This window comes from Andrographis paniculata, unplaced genomic scaffold (genome assembly GCF_009805555.1).
Source record: "Andrographis paniculata isolate CXL003 unplaced genomic scaffold, ASM980555v1 Contig52END, whole genome shotgun sequence".
Classification (NCBI taxonomy): Eukaryota; Viridiplantae; Streptophyta; class Magnoliopsida; order Lamiales; family Acanthaceae; genus Andrographis; species Andrographis paniculata.
The window spans coordinates 6,177,716-6,201,268 of record NW_026137587.1 but is presented as its reverse complement, the minus strand read 5'-3'; the positions used below and the strand labels follow the sequence as shown (position 1 = coordinate 6,201,268).

The 23,553-nt window shown below is 33.0% G+C and overlaps 3 protein-coding genes across 6 annotated transcripts; 2 read left to right on the top strand and 1 right to left on the bottom strand.

The window, feature by feature from the left end:
- The first annotated feature begins 1,913 nt into the window (after nucleotides 1–1,913).
- On the top strand, nucleotides 1,914–2,975 carry LOC127254435 (TIR-only protein-like). The gene is made up of 2 exons (XM_051279527.1): nucleotides 1,914–2,423; nucleotides 2,921–2,975. The coding sequence occupies exons 1-2, from the start codon at nucleotides 1,930–1,932 to the stop codon at nucleotides 2,973–2,975; spliced, it is 549 nt and encodes a 182-aa protein (XP_051135484.1). The 5' UTR covers nucleotides 1,914–1,929.
- Nucleotides 2,976–5,617: 2,642 nt separating this feature from the next.
- On the bottom strand, nucleotides 5,618–12,967 carry LOC127254180 (helicase-like transcription factor CHR28). The gene is made up of 12 exons (XM_051279129.1): nucleotides 12,442–12,967; nucleotides 11,862–11,904; nucleotides 11,418–11,654; nucleotides 10,344–11,086; nucleotides 9,562–9,633; nucleotides 8,838–8,915; nucleotides 7,861–8,752; nucleotides 7,473–7,603; nucleotides 7,151–7,372; nucleotides 6,441–7,007; nucleotides 6,100–6,309; nucleotides 5,618–5,998 (listed from the first exon to the last, which is right to left on the bottom strand). The coding sequence occupies exons 1-12, from the start codon at nucleotides 12,577–12,579 to the stop codon at nucleotides 5,894–5,896; spliced, it is 3,438 nt and encodes a 1,145-aa protein (XP_051135086.1). The 5' UTR covers nucleotides 12,580–12,967; the 3' UTR covers nucleotides 5,618–5,893.
- A 3,707-nt stretch (nucleotides 12,968–16,674) lies between these two features.
- Nucleotides 16,675–19,694, top strand: LOC127253949 (protein GID8 homolog). 4 transcript variants are annotated; one of them, XM_051278757.1, is made up of 6 exons: nucleotides 16,675–16,821; nucleotides 17,525–17,684; nucleotides 17,779–17,885; nucleotides 18,296–18,427; nucleotides 18,618–18,774; nucleotides 19,373–19,694. In XM_051278757.1, exons 1-6 carry the CDS (start codon nucleotides 16,771–16,773, stop codon nucleotides 19,492–19,494), a joined length of 729 nt encoding a protein of 242 aa, XP_051134714.1. In that variant the 5' UTR covers nucleotides 16,675–16,770; the 3' UTR covers nucleotides 19,495–19,694. The 4 variants fall into 4 exon arrangements, with proteins under 4 accessions (XP_051134714.1, XP_051134716.1, XP_051134713.1 ...); XM_051278759.1 differs by having other exon boundaries at nucleotides 16,819–16,947; XM_051278756.1 differs by lacking the exon at nucleotides 16,675–16,821 and adding an exon at nucleotides 16,965–17,112.
- Nucleotides 19,695–23,553: the final 3,859 nt, after the last annotated feature.

Here is a 23,553-nt window from a genome sequence, read left to right as displayed (position 1 = left end):
ATTTTTTTTGTATGTGATTAATTTTTGAAATTGTTGACTCAATCATCAACATTATAATTTTTATTCAATTAGAGTCAAAGATAATAGTCAAGCTAAACTTCAAGTTTGGTTTATTAATTAATTAGATCATATATGCAAGATTTGTTGGAATTGTCACTTTAACAAATAAGTTGGGATGGGGTGAGATATATATATTTAAAGGTGTATTTTGAATTCAAATATAATTTAAATAAAGTATCTTTAATATATATACATATGTGTAATTTTATAAAGAATTTTTTTATATAATAAAAATATATATATATATATACATAATTAGTATAATTGAATTAGTTTATAACTAAAAATAGGAAAATATATTAATGTATATTCAATAAAGTAATCCATAAATTGGCTAATTAAAAGTCTCTTTGCATATTGTTATTATAATATAAATATGCTGTTGTGATATATATAGTGTTGTACATAAAAATACATATAGCATATGTATATAGGTATTGTATGTGAGTAGGGTAATGATCATAAAATAAATAAAACATTAGATTTTAATCATAATTTAATATATAAATTAATTTTGAAAAATAGATGTTTATTGCTAAAAGATAATACGTACTAATTTCTAAATTACTATCTTTTCATTCAATTTTGTTCTTGTTCCTTTTGTAAAATACGAAAAATAAAAACAAAAAATTGAATGAAATATATAGCATTATGGTGTATTCTTATTTTTTTTAAAAAAAAATACATGTTTCTTCCAAAAAAATTATATTACACATTTTCATTATTTTTATATTACTTACACAATTTTATATATTTTACATAAAAAATATTTATTCAAACTATTTAACAAAATAAACATACCTAGAGATTATATATTTTTTTTATTATTCAATAATTTTATTTTTTTTAGAAATATCATCAATTTAAAAATTAATATTTACTTTAAAAATATTAAAACTACAAAAACTGAAATACGAGTTAAATACATTTTTACTAAAGTCTGATTATTGAACAAAGAAAAAAAAAAGAATTTCAGAATGTTGAAACAGTAAAACAACCATAATAGTAATAGGAGAAGTGATCGTCAAGTTTCTTCACAAAGTACAAAATAATACTTAAAAATTAAATAAAAAATAAAAATAATTAAGGGTGTGTTTGTTCTGCTCAAACTTGGACTGTTTAGGTTGGGGGGACACGGTCGAAAAAGGTTGTGTTTCTTTTTTTTTTTTTTTTTTTTAGTTTTTTAAATTTATAATAATTACAACGGAATAAAATATATACAATATATATGTCATTTTATAGAGAATAAAAACTTTTATTATAAAAATAAATAAAAATTTATAAATATATATGTAGATATAAAATAAATTTATATCAAATTATACAAATTAATACACATTTATATTATTATATTCATTATCATCAAATCAATACACATCAAAACTTTTCAAAACTAACCAAAATTCAAACACATAAATTCAAAATTCAAATAAAAATCAATATCAATCTCAAATTTCCCCTAACCAAAACACACCCTAAATTATTATTAGGGCTGCAGTACTTTAGTACATTGAGGGTTCTGTTTCTTTTTTTTTACAATAAATCCCACGTTGGATAAAAGCGTGTTTGAAGGATTAAACACTCTCGGTTTCCATTGCAATTCAACCCCCAAGCACGATTTTTCCTCAAATGTATGTTCAAAACAACTATTTTTCAAGAGTCACACATCTTCAATTTGGTAAACATTCCCAAAATTCAAAATTAGACCCCCAACTAATGCTATATAAATACCCTCTACTCAGACCAATTTCAAAATTATAGTATAAAATTCTTCACTAAAAAAGAAAAGAAAGAAAAAAAAAAACCATACATTTATTACACAGACTACATACATTAATAATCAATTACAGCATTCGCATAACCTAAATAATGCCAACACGTCAGTCCGCCGTCAAATTGGGCGCCATTTCCCGGCGGGCAATCAGGGCCGTCGGATCATCGGCGGACTCTCCTCCGCCGTGCGATGTGTTCATCAACCACCGCGGGATCGACACGAAGCGGAGCGTGGCGGGGCTGCTGTACCAGCGCCTCCATGAGGTCGGCGGCGTGCGGCCGTTTCTGGACAGCCGGAATATGAAGGCGGGGGACAAACTGGTCGAGAAAATCGAGGAGGCCATAAAGAAATCGAAGGTCGGGGTGGCGGTATTTTCGCCGATGTATTGTCAGTCGTACTTTTGTCTGCACGAGCTGAGCCTTATGGTGGAGACGAGGAAGAAGATTGTCCCAATATTCTGCGACGTGAAGCCGTCGGAGTTGGCCGTTAAGGACGACGGCTGCCGGCCGGAGAAGGATCTCTGGAGATTCCGGTCGGCGCTGCAGGAGGCAAAGGACACTGTCGGATTGACATTCGACACCTTAAGAGGGTATCATATATATATATATATATATAAGGGTAAATTGTATATATATATATATATATATATATTACTCCACCATGAAATATCAAGGCACTGTTTATAAGAACAAATATTTAAATTTTGACATTTTTATATCTATTTTTTATTATTTATAGAGTTTTTCAAAAATTCAAACTTTTTTTTAAATAGAAAATTTTTACTCCATAAAACCAGTGAGATTGTTGATTTTAATTTAGACAATATTCATTAAAGCATTCGTTAGAATGATTACCTCAATTTCATTACCCCATTTAGAGAAAATTATGTAGTATTTAATAAAATGCAATAAGATAAAAATTTGTTTAAACATTACATGAATTTACCAACCAAAACAAGAACTAGCATTATTTTAAACACCGTTTTTAAAACACAACATTCATAGGAATGACCTAGCGGTGTAAGGGTTGGATTTTCTTACATTTAATTTCATCAAATTACTCTTATTAACTTATATATATATGTAGGGATTGGCCGGAGTTTTTGGCAAGGGCGACCGAGGCGGTGATGGATAACTTATAGTGGCGGCGGAAGAAGAGATGGTATCACCACCGTCCGATTCGATTAAAGCTTTGTTGAAATGTTGGTCTATATACATATACATTTATATCTATATGTTCTAACTCATTCTTTATTTTTATTTTTTAAGAATATAACTAATTGTATCCACTGTAATTCAATATATATATATATATAATGTCTTCGCGTCCGTTTCTTTGTATTTGGTTTGAATTTGATATTAAAATAATATTTGATGAGATATTTTGTAAACAAAAATATATACATATATATTTTGAAATACACATGGTTAAAATAGTACAATTTGAAATTCTTTTGCCAAAAATACTCTCAATAGTGTTTTATTCTCCTTTGTACATTATATTAAATTCATGCATTTCTATATTTGGTGATTATTATTAATATTATTATTATTATTATTATTGAAATGAAATAATATATGTTAGTGATATTTCATAGAAAGACATAATATATTTTATAGAAATTATGGGAATTATACAATAAATATATTTTTAAAAATAAAAAATAAAAAATCTCAAAGTAAACAATAAGAATTATATTAATTAATCGATAAATCAAGAGTTCACTTTCTAGCTATAAGCTTCAAGTTTATTTAAATGTAATGGAAAGCACAAATAATTTAACATACATATTCAGTTTCTTAAGTTTTAATACTATTTATCAACAATAGTACTAATTCGATTTAAAATATTATATATAGCTTGATATATTTTTATTTCGTTTAATAACTTCTTACATTGTGCTACATATGAACATTCTATATAATTCAATAGAAAAAAAAAAAAAAAAAAAAAAAAAAAAAGTCGTATTTTTAGTAAAATGAATAAAATATCTCATAATTCTTTATTGTGTGAAACTTATTATATTATATTAAATTAAAATTTGCACAAAATACTCTATTTGATTCAAAGCTGATGTTTTGCTATAAATACAAACTTAAATTATATAAATTTACACAAATAAAAAATAAAATATCTTAATAGTCTCTCTTTTATTAATAAAATAAATAAATAAATATTTGATCAATCCTTTATTTTGATAATTTTGTAAATATTGGAGTTTGTCTCCAAATTAGTATAAAATAAAGCATTAATCAAATATTTATTTATTGATTCCATTAAAAAAAAAAAAAAAAAAAGACCTACATAATATATTTAGCTCTTTTATTTGTATAAAACTGGTATAAGTAGGTTCGTATTTATATTTCAAACATCTGTTTTAGACTAAGAAAATATTTTGTGCAAATTTTAATTGAACATAAAAAAAATTCATACAATAAATAAAATATGAAATATTTTGTACACTTTTACTACAAATACAATAGGTTATATAATTTACCCTTCCATAAATTATGGATGTAGTGTACTATACTTTTTTATTATTATTATTAATTTGTTGTTGGGTTGTTTTATTTTATTTTTACTATATTTATCAAAAAAATAAAAAATATTAAATTAAATATTTATTTTATATTATTCTAAAAATTTATTTTGAATTCAAATCAAATTAATTTTTATTTGAATTATATAAAATCAAACAAATATTTAAATTTAAAATTATATTATTCAAATCAAAATTCAACCCACAAACAAGTATACCATCATTGTTTTGACACTTTAATTTGATTAAATCAATACGGTGCTGATTTAACTCAATCAAACAAATATATATGAAAAAGTAACAAATATTGATAATTATATAATCTAGTATCACATAATTTAAGAGCATATCATATAATTATATATAACAAATATAATATATATATAGTAACATAACATATGATTTTCTTTTTGTGATGAAATATTAATTATTTTAAATTAATGTGTTATACCATCTGCTTATTATAAATTATTGATTATTTTATTATAAATTATTTTTTACTTTGTATTAATTTGATAACTTGGTCAAGCCAAGAAAATGAATTTGGACGTAGGTGCAAGAGTGTTATAAAGAGGGTCATTTTGAAGTAAGACGGGAGAATCCGCTCATTTCTACTTTCGAACTTTAACTATCCTTCTTTTTTTTTTTTTCTTTTCTTTTTTCTAAAAAAAAAAAATAATAATAATAATACAAATGAATATATATATATCAATAATTGAGATAAGCCTCTAATTATTGTATATAATCTTTTGTTGAATTTGCATTATTTTAATTTTAATTTTTGCATCTGTTCAAAACCAACCCCCTCATCTTTTGTCAAGTAATAATAATAATAATAATAATAACAATAATAATAATGATGCAATCAATCCTATTCAAATTTAGAAGAGTAAGACTATTTCATTGCACGTGGTGAAGGCAATTACAAGCAGGCCGTGTATGAGTGCACAGCCCAGAAAACACTTCTTTAGAAACTACTCATTCTTCAAGTAACTAAACTTTAAATCAGAATGATCTTCTTACACAAAAACAAAATAGAATTGAATTTCTTCTTCTACAATATTGAAGTAACAAGCTGAAGATGACAATGACAATGACAATAACAATAACAATAACAGGAAGAATCTTAATATTTACTAAGTACTATATACTAACTGTGATCTGATCATCTCTATGCAAAGATGTCTTGCCCTGTCAGTTAGTCAGTCAGTCAGTCTGTCTGTCAAATATGGAATGAAAAAGAAGAAGAAGAAGAAGAAGCTCTTTTGTCTGAAGATGGTTTACCTTTGCAGGCAAAATATATTCCCAAATCTGTTTTTCTTTTTCTCTCTTTTCCACTTCCCTAATTAATAACTAACAATAATTCCTTCCCCAAAAATCACCTCCTCAAAGCTTAAACAAAAAATAAGAAAATAAAGAAGAAAAAGTAAAATTGCAGTTGCAGCTGCAGCAGCTGTTAGAGCCTTCAAAGAATCTTACCACTAACCAACCAACCTTCACATATGGATAGATTCAGATGATCAGACCCTGAACAAATACTTGAGATCTTCAACCGTCAGTCGCGTCTGCCGGCTGCCCGTTTCGTCCTCTCCGAACGCCGATGCAACCATCTCCCTCTTTCGTTGCTGGGAAAAACAATGGCAAATCGATTACAATGTCATGGAATTGAATGATTTGAAGTATTTTTAACATTATGTTCTTATATGGGATTGTTTACAAAGGGTACCTGTAGAGCCAGGATCCGATCCTCCACGGTATCCTTAACAGTCAGCCGGAAAACAGAGACAGGACGAACTTGCCCAATGCGATGTGCTCTGTCGACAGCCTGATCTTCAGTCGTCGGGTTCCACCACAGATCGAGGAGGATGACATTGCAGGCTGCAACCATGTTGAGGCCGAGACTCGCAGCTTTCAGGGACATGATCATGACAGAAACCTACAGGTTTGGGTTGAGGATCGTCGAATTGATTCTTAGAAATATGATAATAAATTTATGGCAAAATGAGAGAGAATAATATATACTTTCCAAACCAAATGTGACTTATAAACGTGACCAATCTGGCAAACCTGGGGAATAGTATTGAAATCTTTCACAGCTCTGTCGCGGGAAGAAACAGACATCGTGCCGTCAAGTCTGCGATACTGAATTGCAGAAGTTTTCAAGCAAGCTTCGAGCAAATCGAGCATTCCTGTCCACTGCGAGAACACAATTGCTTTCTGCCCTTTGGCAGATTCGCTCTTCACATCCAAAGCCCCGTTATTTTCAGAGGTGCGTACCTTTTCTGCATCATCAGAGAGGTCGTCTTTTGTTTTTGTCGTGCAATCCTGAGGTCCGCACAGAGTCAGCAAGATGTGGAGGGCGGCCTTGATTTTGGAAGAATCTTGGGGACACATCAATGATTGAGGCTCGGATAATTGGGTAGCATCAGGTTCAGACTTCACGTTGTTTTCAATGCTTGGCTGCTCTGACAGAGCAGTCCGTAGGGCGATTATCGAAAACACACTTGACTTGGCGAGATTCTTTCTGCACTTCTTGGAGGGGCATTGGCTGTCGGCACCTATCATTTGCTCGCATATGCACTGATTGCAAAATACATGTCCGCAAACAGTTACAACAGCATCTTCTGGAGAATCCTGTAGATCATGAACATTTTGAATGCATTCAACAAAAGAGGGATTTTTTCGCGAAATAGTATAAAGAAATGGTGTCGTGCTAAATACCAGCAGGGGAAGATCCGAAGAAGTAACAAGAAGCCAGGATAAAAATGGCGACATACCTTGCAAATTCCACAGATAGCCAACGACGCTTCCAAACAGTTCACGAGGTAAACTTTCTTTTCATGAGGAAGCTGCTTTGCCGCCTCGATGGACTGGTTCAAATTTGAATTGGAATTGAACCCCTTTACAAGAAGGGGGTGGTCGCAAGCTTGTCTAAGCCGGAGAAGCATTAACAGTATGTTAACGTAGTTCTGTTTGACCGTTCCAGCTGCAGCATATTCCTGGCAGAATGAATTGAAAGGGATGACTCCGTGGTGTTCAGAACCAACAATGATGCTGAAAAGCAGCTACATGAGATTTCGGTATAACATCAAAACATACCGCAAATTGCGCGCGTGATTCAGCCTCTAATCTACAGTAGAAATCACGTTCCTCTTTGGAAAAATCAATTTTTTTAAGATCTACTGTTTTGGGTGGGAGATTGATAATTGGCTTTCCATCAAGGATAGTACCTGAATACAACAGTAATGCCATTAACCATTAACTACATCAAGGATAAACACTGTAGAAACAATTTGATACAGCAGCTTCCAATAGCAAAGCAATTCAGCAGAGTATTATAATGGAATTGATGGAAATAAACCATTAATTAAGCCTTAGGTCTCAAGAACAGAAAGAAACTAAGTAATACGGAAGCTAAAAAGAGTGCATTACCGCACAATACTAGCAAACTTAAAGTTGGAAAACAGAAATTCAGAGATATGTCTACCTTTGGTCCTTCGCAGCATAATTGTCTTCAGCACTGCTTGTAGTTTTTTGTAACCAGTCTTCGGATTCTTATGAACTGGCACTTTGATTTGCTCACAAAAAGTTTTGAACACAGAATAAGGCTCGTGTCTAAGAAATCTGAAGTAGCTATAAAGATCATCAATGGCATTCTGGATAGGTGTCCCGGACAGACACCATCTGCGCTTGGCACGAAGACCCCAACAAGCCCTGGCCACTTGAGTGCGATGATTTTTAATGCTCTGAGCCTCATCCAACACAACCCTAAACCATCCAACCTTGGCAAGTGGACCAGATATATTTTCAAGCAATTCATTGTCGACTCCATTTTTACTCTTCTTGGAGGATCTTTTGCCAGTAGTCTCATTTAACTTTCTTTTTTTGCTGGACGAAAATTCTTTATATGAAGAGCCAATTTGATCTTCATTTTCATTAACAACAGGCTGTTTAGGCACCTCCATACTCACAATTGCATATGTCGTAATCACCACATCATGTTGTGCCAGTTCATAAGGATCCTTTGTCCGACTGCTTCCATAATATACCAGAACAGAAAGTTTGGCACTACGTGATACTTTATTCTGCAACTCATCGGCCCACTGGCGAAGAACACTTGTAGGGCATACAATGAGAGTGCCACCAGAAGGCCGACCATTTGCTTGCACAGATGCCTTGCCACCATTAGCAGGCAATGCATTAAGGGGATGAGATTCAGGTCCTTCAATTCTAGCCAAAGTCTCTTCGGCACCATCATCATCCTCATCCAAATTCAGCATCTCTGTCTTGACTTGTTTTTCATTTCTCTCAGGTGTTTTTGATGATGGGGACCTTTCCTTCAGTAACAGGGCAATTGTTGATATCGTCTTTCCAAGTCCCTGAAAAAGTAGAACATTAAGATTACTTAATAGTGATTATCAATAATAAGGGTAACTTGAAGGAAAAGTAACACCCTAAAGAAACCTGATCATCTGCAAGAATGCCACCAGAACAGCATCCACCTCTTGTTTCCTTGTTGACCATCCAGGATAAAGCAATGCGCTGTAGATAAATTCAACCTCTATCAAGAGTGATATTAAACATTTGTGGAACACACACTCCCAACCCATAAACTGTCCCATATATAATATTTACAGCGACAAATAATCACAAGAACCATCAAAGGCACCTGTTGCTGCACTCCAAACCCAAAAGTCTGAGTACGAAGATCACCGTATACAATCATTGCACTCCAGAGCTATTCGTGAGAAACTTTAAAAAATTTTGTATAGCAAACAACTAAATCAGCTTTGGCAGATATCAGCTTCTAGTTTCCTAATACCCACTCATTGGGATACAATTGCATTTTTCAGGGGGGAAAGGATCAACTTGTTACCCTAGGGGAATTTTATAGTTTGTATGCAATTTTTCTATAATTGAATTAATATGGTTTGTCATTAACAGTTACCCTAGGGGAATTGTATATTGTATAAATATAAACTAGCCATGATATCTTAGCACATTCTTATATAAATCTAATCTTCCGCCAAAAGCTGAAGCTATACATACATGGTCTGGAAACTAAGATTCGTGGTCCAAATTCCATTTGATAAAAGTAAAACAACAATGTCGATGAATTTGCATCAGGTTACTTTCAACAGATCTTGATTTCGTTCGACCACAAAAAATTACATGAAAGGATATTTACCTGGTGTTTCAGTAGAGACACTGACAAAAGGCCATCAGGTAAGGTAGCCTCTAACTTCGGTTGTGAAAGATCCTGCAATAAAACACCTTCTCTATATTATTTCTCCAGGTCAAAATAAAAAATATATCTAGCCTGTTTGTTTAAGTTTTGGATCCACTCTCGAACTATTCACCACCACTTTCTACCTCTCAAAACCATCAAACCAAGCAATTATTTTTCATTAATATTACATCAAAATTCAATGTTCATTCAAAACATATCACTAAAACCCTGTTTCAATTAACATATTTACTTTTCCCAAACCCCCAACCAAATCACAAAGGTATAAAAATAGATAGCATAAATAGTTGCAATCCAATTTTTTTTACAGCAACAGAATAAATTATCCCAAGTATCTAAACTAGATACAGATGATAATTAATTCCAATTCTAAACAAGTTTATTCTGATGATAAATAGTTGCTTATTTGATTTTTTGCTACAACATATATACATAGATATATATATATATATAGATATACTCATCATTATAGCATTCTCCCATGACCATGGCATATACAGCCTCAAACTATGGAACAAATATATATATTATCTATTTTTTTCCTTGTTGATCTTTCCAAAGGCCACATCAGCCATTTCAAGAAAAATTGGTAAATGGAAAATCTAGAATGTGAGGGGAAGTAAAAAAAAAAAAAAACATATTGTAGATTCCAGACAAGTAGATTAACATTAACTACAAATATGAAAATGGAAGCCTAGAGGTTATTGCATTAGAAATATCACCTGAAGAGCAACTTGAAAAATGACCCGTTCATCATTAGGTTTAAACCTTGAAGATACAGCCACTTGACTTGTGGGAACTCTTGAAGGCAAGTGATGTGATGAAATAGCTGGCTTAATGCTCATCCCATGGTTTGGACGTGCAGGAGTGCTTCTATCCTCCAAAATACACAGATCGGAATCATCTTCGACATCGATCTCCGTGCGGGTACTATTTTGAACCTTGTTCTGAGTATATTTTGCATGAAAAAGATTACTGAACTTCGGAATCTCATTTTCCAGCTGTAAGGAACTAATATTCCCCTTAAACGGAGGCAGAGCCACTAAACCTTTTTGCTCTGAAACACGCAATTCTGGATAACAATCTGGAGCAACAAAAGTAGAATTGTTGTTGTGAGTTTCACCAGCTATAAAAGGAAGACGATTCATCCTAAAGTCTGAATTTTTTTCTTCAATTTCTTCTTTTGTAAGGGGTAAATACTTCAAATGTGAATCAAAGATGTCATCAGAATATCCTAACGAACTATATCCAGGAAAATATGGTTGATCCTCCGAATGAAAAAGAGACATATCACTATTTTCAGATAACATATCTGAAATGTCTGCTCCAGCAATATCCCCTGAACTAGACTCAGTATTAGAGACATCAAAGGAGATCTTGTCCCCATCTATGGCAGCTGAGTTTTCCATTTGTGTGAAGGAAGATCCAATATTAGTTCCCTTGAATAATGTTTTCCCATGTGAATCTGCAGGCAGTTTTTGAAACTTGGATCAATTTTGTCTATCAAATATTTAAAATAAATGCAAAGCACAAAGGTCAACATATGTACAAAAATGGCATAAGCATAGGATTCTATGATTGAAGGTTACTTTGAAATGAGAGCTCATAATCCAGGGTTTGCAACAAGAAATCTAGACATATATAACATTATCTGCAGAATGAACACTAGTAGTGCCCTGTGGTTGAGGATTCGATATGTTCAGCTATTTTTTGGTCTAATCATACTCAATGATAGATACTACTATGAAAACCAAAATAAGTTAATATGTTGCTGTGTCAAATAGGGGAAACATTACCCTCATTTTGGTAAGAAGATGAGGCATTTAGTGAGCCATTGTGTCCATAACCATAGTACAAATCATTGCTCTGACTCTGGGATGAAGTTTCAATCTTTTGGCTTGCGGGAACACCATAATTCCAATCAGATTCAAGGAAACCATCCAAATATCCTCCTGTAGAAACCAAGGCTTCAGAGTTGTTTGGCAGGTACGAAAAATCTGAACCTGGCAACATATCTGTTGAAGTCTGCATTTCTGTTGAAATACGCGAACTTATCAATTCAATATTACATGCAACTCATAATCGTAAATGTTTTGAGCTTATCAACAACAATAACAACTTGTTGCAATGGTCAAATCCCATCTTCCTAAGCATATAAATATTAGAATGGTGCACAAAAGTCAATGCACAATGAAAATAAACTCCAAAAATTAAAAAATGAAAACAGACTGCTCACAAACCTTTTAGGCCATCAACAGGAGGGAGATCTTCAGCCATATTACCCTGCAATTTCATAAAGAATATAAAATAAGTATCATTCAGTTATATCAACATATTGAAGCAGTACTCGGAACCAAAAAGAAAGTCATTGAATACAAAAACCTAATGGGGTTCCCACAAGTGCATAAAAAATCACATCAGATCCGATACAGACAAAGGTGTATTGCAAAAACCTTTCAATTTGAGAATTCAAGGAATACAACTTTAGTGATTAATATTTGAAGTGATTCATATATACCTTAAACTGTTCTACCAAATTAAATCAGATCAACCTTCGTAGAAACATGCATAGAGATAGCAACCCAGTGGATCATCTATAAATCATACAATTAGTTCATTCATTACAAGTAAATCTCTAAGTTCCAAATCTTCTAACCCCTAAATTACATACATTTAGGCCCAATGTTTAAACAAATAGAAATTATAAATCATCAATTAACAAGTCAGTTCCATACACACTGATTTCAAATCCTAAAAGTCCAAGAACTACAAATTTCACAAAGCACAATCAAACACGCATTCCTCGAATTGAAATCAAACCTCTTGTTGTGAGGCCCCCGGAGGAACTCCCCAAGTGCCAATCAAAGAATCAACATCGAGTAAAACATCGTCAGCGTCGTCCTCCGCGTCGAAAACAAACGCAGACGACGATCCCTCGTCTCGGTCCACCATCATCATCTCAAATCCCAAAATAAGAACATCAAAACCCTAATATCCCCTTAAAAAAAAAAAGAGTCAAATCCCCCACCCCAAGTCGGCCCAATCCAAACACCTAAAAAAGAAAAATCAAAAACAGAATCGAAAACACGAAAATCCACGGGGCAATTACAACCCCAAATCGACAAAATTACACCCAGACGAAACTATTCGCCAATTTCAGCCGGGTTTCCCGAGACCCGGGGAAAGATGAAAGAAATCGCTCGTAAATTGAATTGAATCCGAAAAGGCGAAGAGAGGCGGTGGGTCAAATATGCGCCGCGTTGGCCGTTTCCCATTCGGAGTAGGAAAAGATTAGGAAAGTGGCGTCTTTAAGTCATGCTCGCTATATACTTTACTGTCTTTGTTTCTGAACGATTCCGTGTTGTGTTACGCCATTGCCTCTCAATTGTGTTATTATAAATCGGAGCTTTTTATTTTTGGAAGGTCCCAGGACCTCGACTCCTTATGGGAATTGGGCCCTCGATTTTGGGCCTCCGGTGCTCTGCACCGTGGGGCTCCTGAATACTACTATTGACTCGAGTAATTTACCTAGGTCGACGTAGAGATTAAGGTAAGTGAACATGAATTCCAAGATTATAATCAATCATTGTATGGTAAGTATATGAATTTATTCAATAAATTATATCCCTTTTCTATTAATTTTTAAAAAATAATAATAGTGTAATTATATTGGAGGGAATATATGGTAAGTGTATGTATTATTAAGTGTTCCAAAATATTTTATGGTAACTATTTGTATTGCGACAAATATATGGTAAGTACATGCATTCTGATTTTATTTTTTTAAATAGAGATTTGGATGCTGGAATTTATAAATTCAATTGAGCACATTTTAAAAAATGATCATCTTAATTTATATTATTAAATAATATAATTAATTTTTAAACATCAAAATGAATGTTGAATTTAAAATTAAACACCGATCTATACTGCTTTAAATAAATGCTAGTATACTGAGTTGTTTAAAAAGCTTCATCAAATTGATATTAGTTGTGTTTGATAATTAATTAATTATTAGAATATTTAATTAACTATTAATTGTTAGTTTATTCGAATAATTGATCTGTGTAGTTAAATATACTGTTTATATTAAAATATTTGGTGAATATTTTTTTGATATTTATTAGTTATTTGTATTTGAAATTACAATTATTTTGTTTTCAAATATCAGTATGCATTATTATTTAACTACTGATTCATTATTGTTTTTATTAATGGAATATAATATTTATGTGATGAAAATAAAATAATAAATTTATATTATTCCTTAATTTTAATATATTTATAGTATATAGTATTTTTTTATAAACAAAATAACTGTTAAACTAGTTTAAAAAAGTAAAACAAAACTGTATAGCATCTTCACACATTTTAGTATAAATGCATAAATATCTTATCATTTGTTTATTGTGTAGATTTTCATGTTCAATTAAAATATGCACAAGAGATATATAAATATATTTTGTCTAAATATGATATTTAGTTATAAATATACATTTAATTGTACAAATTTTATATAAATATAAAATACAAAATATCTGAAATAGTATTTTATAATAAAATAATAAATTAATAACTTATCAATTATTCCTTAAATAAATTTAAAAAACAAATCGTTACCTAATAAATAAAAATAAAAATAAAAAGTTGAATATCAGTTGTATAAAATGTTGTTTAAGATATTTTATATTTCTTTATTTGTATAAAATTTATATTGTGTGTTACATTCAAATATCAATTTTAAATTAATTGAATATTTTGGGTCTTCTTCAAGTTAACATGATAGAATCTTACATAATAAATAAAATACAAAATATTTTGTACGTTTATATTTTTAACAAAAAATAAATATAAAAAAATATTATATAATATACCCAAAAATAAAAACTAATGTTTAAAATATACATATTAAACTATAAGTAAATAAAAACGCTATTTTAAAGCAGTTACAATGATTCTTGTCTCAATTAATGATTTCAGATGGTCTGTCAAATCAGAATAACAATGGTGGTTTTGGGACAATGCTATCCGATAATTTACAAAATCACAGTATCTCTCAACAAACTCATAGTAAGCATATTTTTATTTATTAAAGGCTAAATTGCACAAAATTCACACTTGATTTTATGAAATTGTGTCAAATCATCATATTTAACAGTATATGACCTAAATGAATTCAAATTGCGAATAAATTTTAGAATTTCAATTTATAAACCCTTAAAATTACAAATATATTTATTTTTCTTATATTTACTCTTAAAAAAAAAAAGTAAAAATAAACTCTTGAAACCGAAAAAAGTAACTATATTTTTTAGTATATTTATTATTTTTTTAGACTAAATATAAGAAAAATAAATATATTTGTAATTTTAGCGGTTTAGAAATTGAGATTCTAAAATTTATTTCGAATTTGAGCGTATTTAGGTCAAATACCGTTAAATAAGGATTGTCGAGGGGTTAAACGCAAAGTTTATGAAATCACGGAGCTCTTTGACGCAATTGTAGAAGTATAAGAGATTTGACCCAATTTTATAAAATCTTACAATTTTCAAAGTGATTATTCAAATAAACAGTGACTTTTTTTCAAATCACTCCAAAAAAAAACACTTGAGACAACTCCGCAGCGCAGACGACGATGGTAATCTTCTTTTGTGTCTTTCTGTTTGCTTCCATCTTCTCTCTCCATTGAGTTTCGAGCTGCAGTAGGGATGAAGCTATACTAGGGTTTGTAGGGTTCCTAATTTTTTATAATTTTTTTAGTGTTAAAATATTAATTTTTATGTATTTATATAAAATTTCTCTCTCAAAAAAATTATCTAAATTCATATATAATTTTGTCATTATTTTTTATTTAAATTTATTAATTAAATATTAAATAAATTATAACAATTTCGTCCATCGATATTTAAATGCTAGTTTTGTCCCAGTGCAGCAGTGCTAGTGGACGACAACGACGACAAAGGCAGCAGCTGTAGCAATCAAATCACACCGATGAAGGCAACTATTCAAAAATTTTCACTATGTACGAAAGTAAATGAATATGGAGGATGAAAAATGATAGAAAGAGTGATTCAATTCACGTAAAGGAGGACAATGAGGGAGAAAAAAAGAAAGAAATATAGCATCGATCCGGCATCACTGCACCAAGCACTGTTGATTTGATCTTTGATTTTATGTTGTTGTAATTTAGGCCATTACAAGTGATTTGTTTCGAGCGAGCGGCAAGAACTCTTAGACCTCGCGCTTCGAAACTGTCTAAAATGAAACCATGCTTTTATCGCTTGTGGTAATTTATGATTATTAGTGGTACTAACAAAAATCAAATATTAGTTTTTGTCTACATTCTCAATGTTTTAGTTATGATCTTTATTTAGAAAATTTGTACAGTTCACACGTCAATTTTGAAGACTTTTGTATTATTTAATACTTTTAAAAATCACCTTAAATACACATATATTTTTACAAAATATTATATCAAAATATTATTTTTTTATTCTATTTATTTTACTTAAATTGTTCAATTTTTTTTTAGATACGAAATTTTAGAAATTAAGTAATTAATAAAGTAATTAAAAAGTATATTAGAAAAATAATCATGATTTAATAAAAATAATTATAAATTAAAATTAAAATAATAAATAATTTATTTAAAATTAAAAAAAAATAAATTATAAATTTTAAAATGTGATTAAAGTATATAAATATATTTAAAAAATAACAAATAATATGCGACCAGTTCAAATAGAAAGAGTGGACAACGTAACTTGAAGATCTAAAAAACTTTATATCTAAATGAAACTTGAATTAAAAAACAAAAAACATTTGTTGTTATGGTTTGTAAAAGAAAATATTATAATTTAATTTAATATATATATTTTTTAGAAAAAATTAATGTTATATGGAAATAAAGCCCTATTACTATTAATCATTTAAAATAAATACAAAAAAATTCTGAATTAGTTTTACCCAAATTTAAGTCAAGGGTTCGAATCTCACAGCGGTAATGAATTGAATTAAACCATAAGTAAATTGTGTTGTTTGTTTATAATTCCACTGTAAATTGAAAATTTGAACATTCCAGATTAATCCCTGGGATGAATTTCTTCCATTTTTTTATTGGGAGTTGACAGCGCCAATCGGTGAATTCTGATGTCATTGTTTTGGATGGTCATTCGACAGCTCTCTGAAATCGAAGCCATGGTAAGACCCCTTTTCCTATCGCCACGCAGAAATTGTGGAATGATTTTAGTATTGCATTACATTTACTAGCTCCTTTGCCTTGAATTTGAGGCTTTGTTCAACCGATTCGTTTTCTAAATGTGGACAGTAAGTCGGTTTGCAGTCAATTGATGTTAACGCGTTTTCACCTGCTTGCGCGCTCGTATCGTTTGATAGAGATCGATATCTGTCGATTAATTCAGCGTGTGTTCTTATTCTATGCTATGGGGTCTCTTCCACCGCTATGATTATTTCCCTAGGGTTTTTGAACTGGTAATCGATGCTGGTATGGTGCATATATATATACGTATATATTGAGGGAAAGAAAGGGGGAAAATATTGTATTAGGAAAATGCCAGTGGACTTATGTTTGCGTGCCCTTCGTTAGAAAGAATTTAATTATGCTTCTTACTTTGTAGGGCAAGTCTACAATTGTGATATTTTGTTGTTCAGAGTTTGCTTTTTCTTTTTGCTTTTAAACTTTTGCAGGAGGCGTGTTACATATTAGATCTTGTTGGATTTAATTCGTTAACTTAGTTGATTAAAACTAACTATTTTGATGGTTTGAAACTTGGTGCACTCCTTATAGCTTTTGTTTTGTGATTTTTGGCTATTTTCAGTGATGTTGTTTGTGTGTAACTGCAGTGTGATGTCATTGACTAGTGTGATTGGTTTGGTTTCGCAGGCTACGTCAAAAAAAGTTATTACTAGAGCAGATTGGGAGAAAAAACTCAATGATGTTAAAGTTAGAAAGGAGGATATGAATAAACTTGTGATGAACTTTCTTGTTACAGAGGGCTATGTGGAGGCTGCAGAAAAATTCCGGCTTGAATCTGGGACAGAGCGTATCCTGTTTTAATATCATTTTTGTGTGGAATCAATTTGATTTATAACACACTGTTGTTTAAACCATGTTGTATTTCCTTATTGGAAAAATAGCAGATATAGATCTTGCAACTATTGCAGACCGTATGGCTGTTAAGAAGGCAGTACAGAGCGGTAATGTTGAGGATGCTATTGAAAAAGTTAATGATTTGAACCCTGAGGTGCGATTTTCTTTACTTGTTTCATTTTTAGTTTCTTCTGTTTTTCTTATACATGTTGAATGGAATCTACTGGAAGTTGTGTATTTAGCTTGTAAGTTTGATTGCTAGAGGTGAAAGGTTTCTGTAATATCATAGTTATTGTGAAAGGTTAATGTAAATTTTCCTGTTGGTGGTGCAGAACTTGCATCATTTACAACTATGATTTTCTGTTCTGTCACAACATGCATCATTCATTTGTTTCTCTATCTTTCTTTTATTTTGCTTCTGCGTATATGTAACCCTTATGGTTTTTTTTCCTGTCTGATATCAATGGTATTTCTGTTTAGTGGACAGTCACCAGTACTTGGTCTCTCTTTCTTGGTCTTTTGCGTTTCATAATAATGTAGCAAGTCTTGATTGTTTTGCTGCAGATACTGGACACAAATCCCCAACTATTTTTTCATCTTCAACAGCAACGGTTGATAGAAATGATTAGGAATGGCAAGGTAGAAGAGGCTTTGGAGTTTGCTCAAGAGGAACTTGCTCCAAGAGGAGAAGAAAATGTAATTATTGGATTGATTTATCATGTTTCTGAAGCCATATATTGTAGAGTAGCTTTCAGCATTAGACATTGCTTATTATTTGACTGGTTGCACTATATATTCACAGCCTTTTCGCTGTATGAAGTTCCTCTAATTAAAAAATGTGTTTCCTTCTATCATTGATACTCATCATAAGTATATAAATTTTCAGCAAAGCTTTTTAGAAGAGTTGGAGAGGACTGTTGCGTTGCTTGCTTTCGAAGATGTCACCAGTTGCCCCTTAGGTGAACTGCTTGACATATCCCAGCGCCTTAAGACTGCCAGTGAGGTCAACGCAGCCATCCTTACGAGTCAAAGCCATGAAAAAGGTTAGACAACCCTGGTGCCTTGTGAAACTTGGTCTCTTGAATGGTTTAATATTTTTCTACTACCATTTTAGACAGGTTGCCAAATCAGCACCATGTTTTACAACTCTTAATAGAGCCTGCGCTAAACCTTTGATGCCTTTATATTCCAGTATGCATAGCCCATAATGATTTCCAAAGGGCTTGTAATCTCTTTGTAAGGATAGAGCATCCATTATTTTATAAAATCTAAAACTGTGTGACAAGCCAATCTAAAATTATCAGAGGGCATGAAACTTGTCACGAGAATTATAAGGAACTGAGGTGTACTAATAAAGGAGATCAAGTGAAATTACAGGTTTCAAACTAGAAGCTGTTGAATAAATTTTAAGGATGTCGGAAGCGGTAGTCTTATACTTTTTTTGCTGCCAGACTTCTTTGATTGGATGATCAGCCATCATTTGTATTTGATTTGTTTATTTCCCTTATGCTCAATCTCTTATAACTTGCCTTTATATCATTCCTCTTCAATTTGGTGAGCTTCTAATGAAGCAAAACCAGGCCAGTGCTTGAGGATTCCTTCATACTATCGTGGTACATTAATTTATTTTATTTGGAACAGATCCTAAGCTTCCCAGCTTACTGAAAATGCTGGTGTGGGTGCAAAACCAGCTTGATGAGAAAGCTTTGTATCCTCGAATAAATGATTTGTCCACGGCAGCCCTAGAAGATCCTGCTGTTTGAGATACAGAATAAAATCAACTTCATCTGAGAGGTAGTGTTCTTTTCCTTGGAAGATGACTACATTCAGTAGTAAGTGGGATGTCTGAACTGCTTTGTGAATTTAGCGTTTGTAGTTTGTACATGATTTTATGATGAATATTGAATTGTGTAAGATTCCAGATCTGTATAAGAGATATAATATGACACGTATTTCTCTGTTAGTGTCTGCCCATGTCTTTATCCGTAGATCAGTTTTTTTATCAATTAAGATTCTTGCTATTGAAAGAAAACATCATCTAGTAAATAAATGGCTTGGGGCATGAATTCAGAGTATATGTCTACTTGTGTTTTGGGATGTTATTGGTGTTTGGATTTCAATATTTTGAAGTGGAATATTATATTTTGTATGAAATTTAGGGACTGAAAATGATATTTTGCACAAAAGAAATTTTTAGAGGAAAGAATAAAGTAGATATGCTTTTTGAATATTTTGGATAGTCTGATGTCTTTGTTCAGTAGTGGAATTATGTGTTTTGGCCAAAATTAAATATATGCTGGCTTAGGCGTGAACTAGAACTTGGAATGGTTTATTAAATTAATTTAATTACCATTGATCAAGTATGAGTATAAATTCCATTAACTATACCCTTAAGTTTAGCAAGCAAATCAATTGTTGGTATTGAATGGAATCAGATTCCTGTATGGTAGTCCTGTAAATTTGAATTAATAGTGGTAAATTTTCAATGTCAACATTTTTCTCGTTGGTTAAGGCAATTTGGATTTAGATTATTTATTTATTTATTTACATATTCCTGCATATCTTTAGGTCTCTCTCTCAATTTTCTATATGACATGGAATACAAAAAGTATATCCATTGCTAAAAAAACACTATAATAAAATATTATCAACATCTCATTGAGATAAACTGCTAAGAGTTTTATAGTACAGCATCCTCTTAGCAAACATCACAAAAAATATAGTAATATGGATGTTTGCATGTCTATGCTGTTATATTTTAATTACCTCAAAAAACACACCAACCACAATGTACTAGACATCAAAACTTGACAAAACATTTATATGATCTCCAAAAAAGCATCCAAACCAATACACAGAGTCAGTCTTCCTCATTCCACTGTCCCAAACAAGTAATAATAATTTATTGTCATGAAATTGATGCTGATTGTGCATCAAATCATTCTTCACTCCACCAAAACAACACAAACCCAAATCACTCTTTCTGGGCACTCAAGAAAACTGATGTGCTGCAACTCTCCATCCTTTTCTTGGTGAATCCCATCATCAAAATTGAGGGCATAGCTGTAAGGATCATACCTGAATTTGAACTGGGATTTGCTCCCATTCCTCACACCTTTCTTCATTGCTGCTCTCAGTCTTCTGCAGTGTTTCTTCCCCACATTCTGCATCCACTCTATGCTCCCTAGAAACCCCATTCAAAAGAAACTGATTCAGATACCAAGCTACTACTTGAAAAAAAATTGGAAATGAAGAAGAGGAGTGATGTTCTAGAGTGAGAAATAAGAGGGTATTTACTTATTCTAAGAAATGGGGTCATTTAACCACTGAGGAATTTGCAAAATCAAAATCCCTTGGTGTCTCTAGTCAATTCTTGCTGTAGCAGACTAGATGATCCCTCTCAACAAGAGAGGACCTTTTTTTTTTTTTCTTATTGCTTTGGGGGGCTCAAATCAAAATCCTCATTTCAGAGAGAGAAAGTTGAGCTCAGCAGTGGGAAAAGAGCCACATTTGAGGGTGGGGGAGGGGCCCTTTTGCTCTGTCAAGTTTGTTGGTACAAACATAACAGACAGTGGTGCTCCACAAACCAGAAACCCCCCACCCCCCCTTTATTCATGGCAGGGCGATGTGAGTCCTCCATCATATCATGCCCCTCTTTTCTGCATTACATTTCATTCCTTGCATTTATGCTTCAGTTCTTAGGCAAAAGCCCATATGGCAAGACTCCCATTAAAAGCCCTTTCTTGTTTCAGCAATGTTCTATAAACAATGTGTTCTTGGTGCTTCAGTTTTTTGCTGTTTGTGTTCGACAAACCCTTTGTTTATCATTTCTTGGAATTGCTGCTGTCTGAATTTCTGACATGGTTGGAGAAGTCCGTTACTGCCTCATGTGTCTGCTTCTTGCATGAGATGTGGTCATACTTAGTTCTTGACATTTCCTTTGGATTTTTGGTTGATTTGCTGCTCGTTTGTGTGCACAGCTGTCTGAGGTTGATTTGGAAGTTGGAACTGATTTGAGCACTCCCTTCTGGAGAATCAAGACAAATGCTTAGGTTTATTCAATTATTCATATTATCATTATTTATTACCATAATACACACACAAAATAATAACTCAAGAAATAGTTATGGTTGGATTCTCTGCAAGGGGCATCAAATCAAGAAGTCCCCTTTGCGTCTTCAAGAAACAGGGGGATTCTCTTCACAACCTATAAAATAAAATAAATATAAAAAGTGATCCCTGCTCTGCTCTTACCCTGCCCAACCTTTTTTACATACAATAATCTTGTCAACTTGTGTCATGTCGTAACCCCTGCAATGCAGTATTCTTCTGGCTTTGGCCCATTCCTAGATTTGGGATTCTTGAATATTACTGTCCATGGAAGTCAGTTTCACCCTTGAGTGGATATCAATTTTGTTGACAATAATGGATAAGGGCCTATCTCTTGTGTCAAAGTAAATATGATCAGCCCATTATTTTTTTGGTTTTCTACGGTTAAAATTACAAATAAGCCCATTAAAATTTTGTTGAGAAATTCCACATTAAAATGGTGCAGAGTCACATTTAAAAACAAATGAAACGTGAAAATCAACGAGGTTACATTCTGACTTACTTACAAAACGACACCCACTCATGCTCAAAACGACATCACAGAAATATGAAGCATTCCAATGACATTGGATCTTCCAGCAATGCATTAGTTGTCGGTGGCCAGTTGTCGTCGATCTTGCGGGTTTCCCCACCCGACCCGGAATTCCCGTCTATTCCCTCCCGCTGGCGATACCCGTCACGATCCGACCCGGAATCCGTATCCATCACCGGCGACATTGTCCTCCCTCTTCTCGCTGATCCCTTCCCGCCGCTGTCCCTCCTCCAGGATCCGAATGCGGATCTAACCCAATTGGGATCCGGATCGTGGAAATGGGTCTCCCGTTTCTGGCTAGTCCTCTTTCTATTTGCCCCGTCGGGTAATGACCCGTTTTGGAATGCCTCCGGCAGGTTCCAAAGACTTTCGTGGAGCTGAGCGGTGCCGACGACGTCGTTTTCGGAATTGGGGACGGTCGGACGCTCGCTCTGAGTGCGGGGGATCTTTGAGGATGATTCCGGGAGGTCGTCGGCGTTGCGCCCCGAGGGATTCCGGGAAACGGAGCGGCGGTGCTTCTCGCATTTGGTGTTTACGAATCGAATTTGGTTGAAGTAGTTCCGACTTAGAATTGGCGGTGGATTTTGGGGAATGGCTGGTGATTCCGACGAGAGGACTTCTTTGACGGTTTCCTCTTCCGGCAGCGGCGGCGATTTGCCGCTTTCATTGATCCTGTTCGCGGCGGAGTTGGATGATTTGGGAGGCGGAGGGGCGCTGATGGTGCTGATGCAGGAGCCCATGGAGGCGATGGGAATTGAAGGAAGTTTTCGAAGGGATGAACGGCGGCGAGCGGCGGAGGAACAAGGAGGTCAGGTGAGTGTTAAATGGAGGAGCAGTTGAAGCGAGAAGTGAGGTAGAGATGGATGTTGGCAGAGGCCGGGGACTCTGGGTCCCCATTAAATCTGTACCGTTCATGTGTTGGATCCCACGCTTGAGCGCAGTAAAGGACCTCGGGAGTCCTAACACGGGAGTTTTCCTTTGATTCAAGAGAGCTTAGGGCACGTGTTTCATTAATAGTAGTTGAGTGATGAAGCTTTGCTGCATTAGATTTAGTATTCTATAAAGCGACGTCGTTTTGCCAAGGTGCGGTGTCGTTTTCTCCTGCTTTTGTCATTTTTAAAGAGTGTTTGGAAATTGAGTGTGGTTTTGGATATTTAGATAGTAAATGTATAAGTCAAAT

Coding starts and splice junctions, on each gene's coding strand:
- LOC127254180 (XM_051279129.1), bottom strand. CDS start 12,579: ATGATGATGGTGGACCGAGACGAGGGATCGTCGTCTGCGTTTGTTTTC. Junction 11,905..12,441: donor CGGGGGCCTCACAACAAGAG/GTTTGATTTCAA, acceptor ATGAAATTGCAG/GGTAATATGGCTGAAGATCT. Junction 8,753..8,837: donor GCATTCTTGCAGATGATCAG/GTTTCTTTAGGG, acceptor CTACTTTTTCAG/GGACTTGGAAAGACGATATC.
- LOC127253949 (XM_051278756.1), top strand. CDS start 17,059: ATGCTATGGGGTCTCTTCCACCGCTATGATTATTTCCCTAGGGTTTTT. Junction 17,685..17,778: donor GCTTGAATCTGGGACAGAGC/GTATCCTGTTTT, acceptor TTGGAAAAATAG/CAGATATAGATCTTGCAACT. Junction 18,775..19,372: donor GAGTCAAAGCCATGAAAAAG/GTTAGACAACCC, acceptor TATTTGGAACAG/ATCCTAAGCTTCCCAGCTTA.
- LOC127254435 (XM_051279527.1), top strand. CDS start 1,930: ATGCCAACACGTCAGTCCGCCGTCAAATTGGGCGCCATTTCCCGGCGG. Junction 2,424..2,920: donor ACATTCGACACCTTAAGAGG/GTATCATATATA, acceptor ATATATATGTAG/GGATTGGCCGGAGTTTTTGG.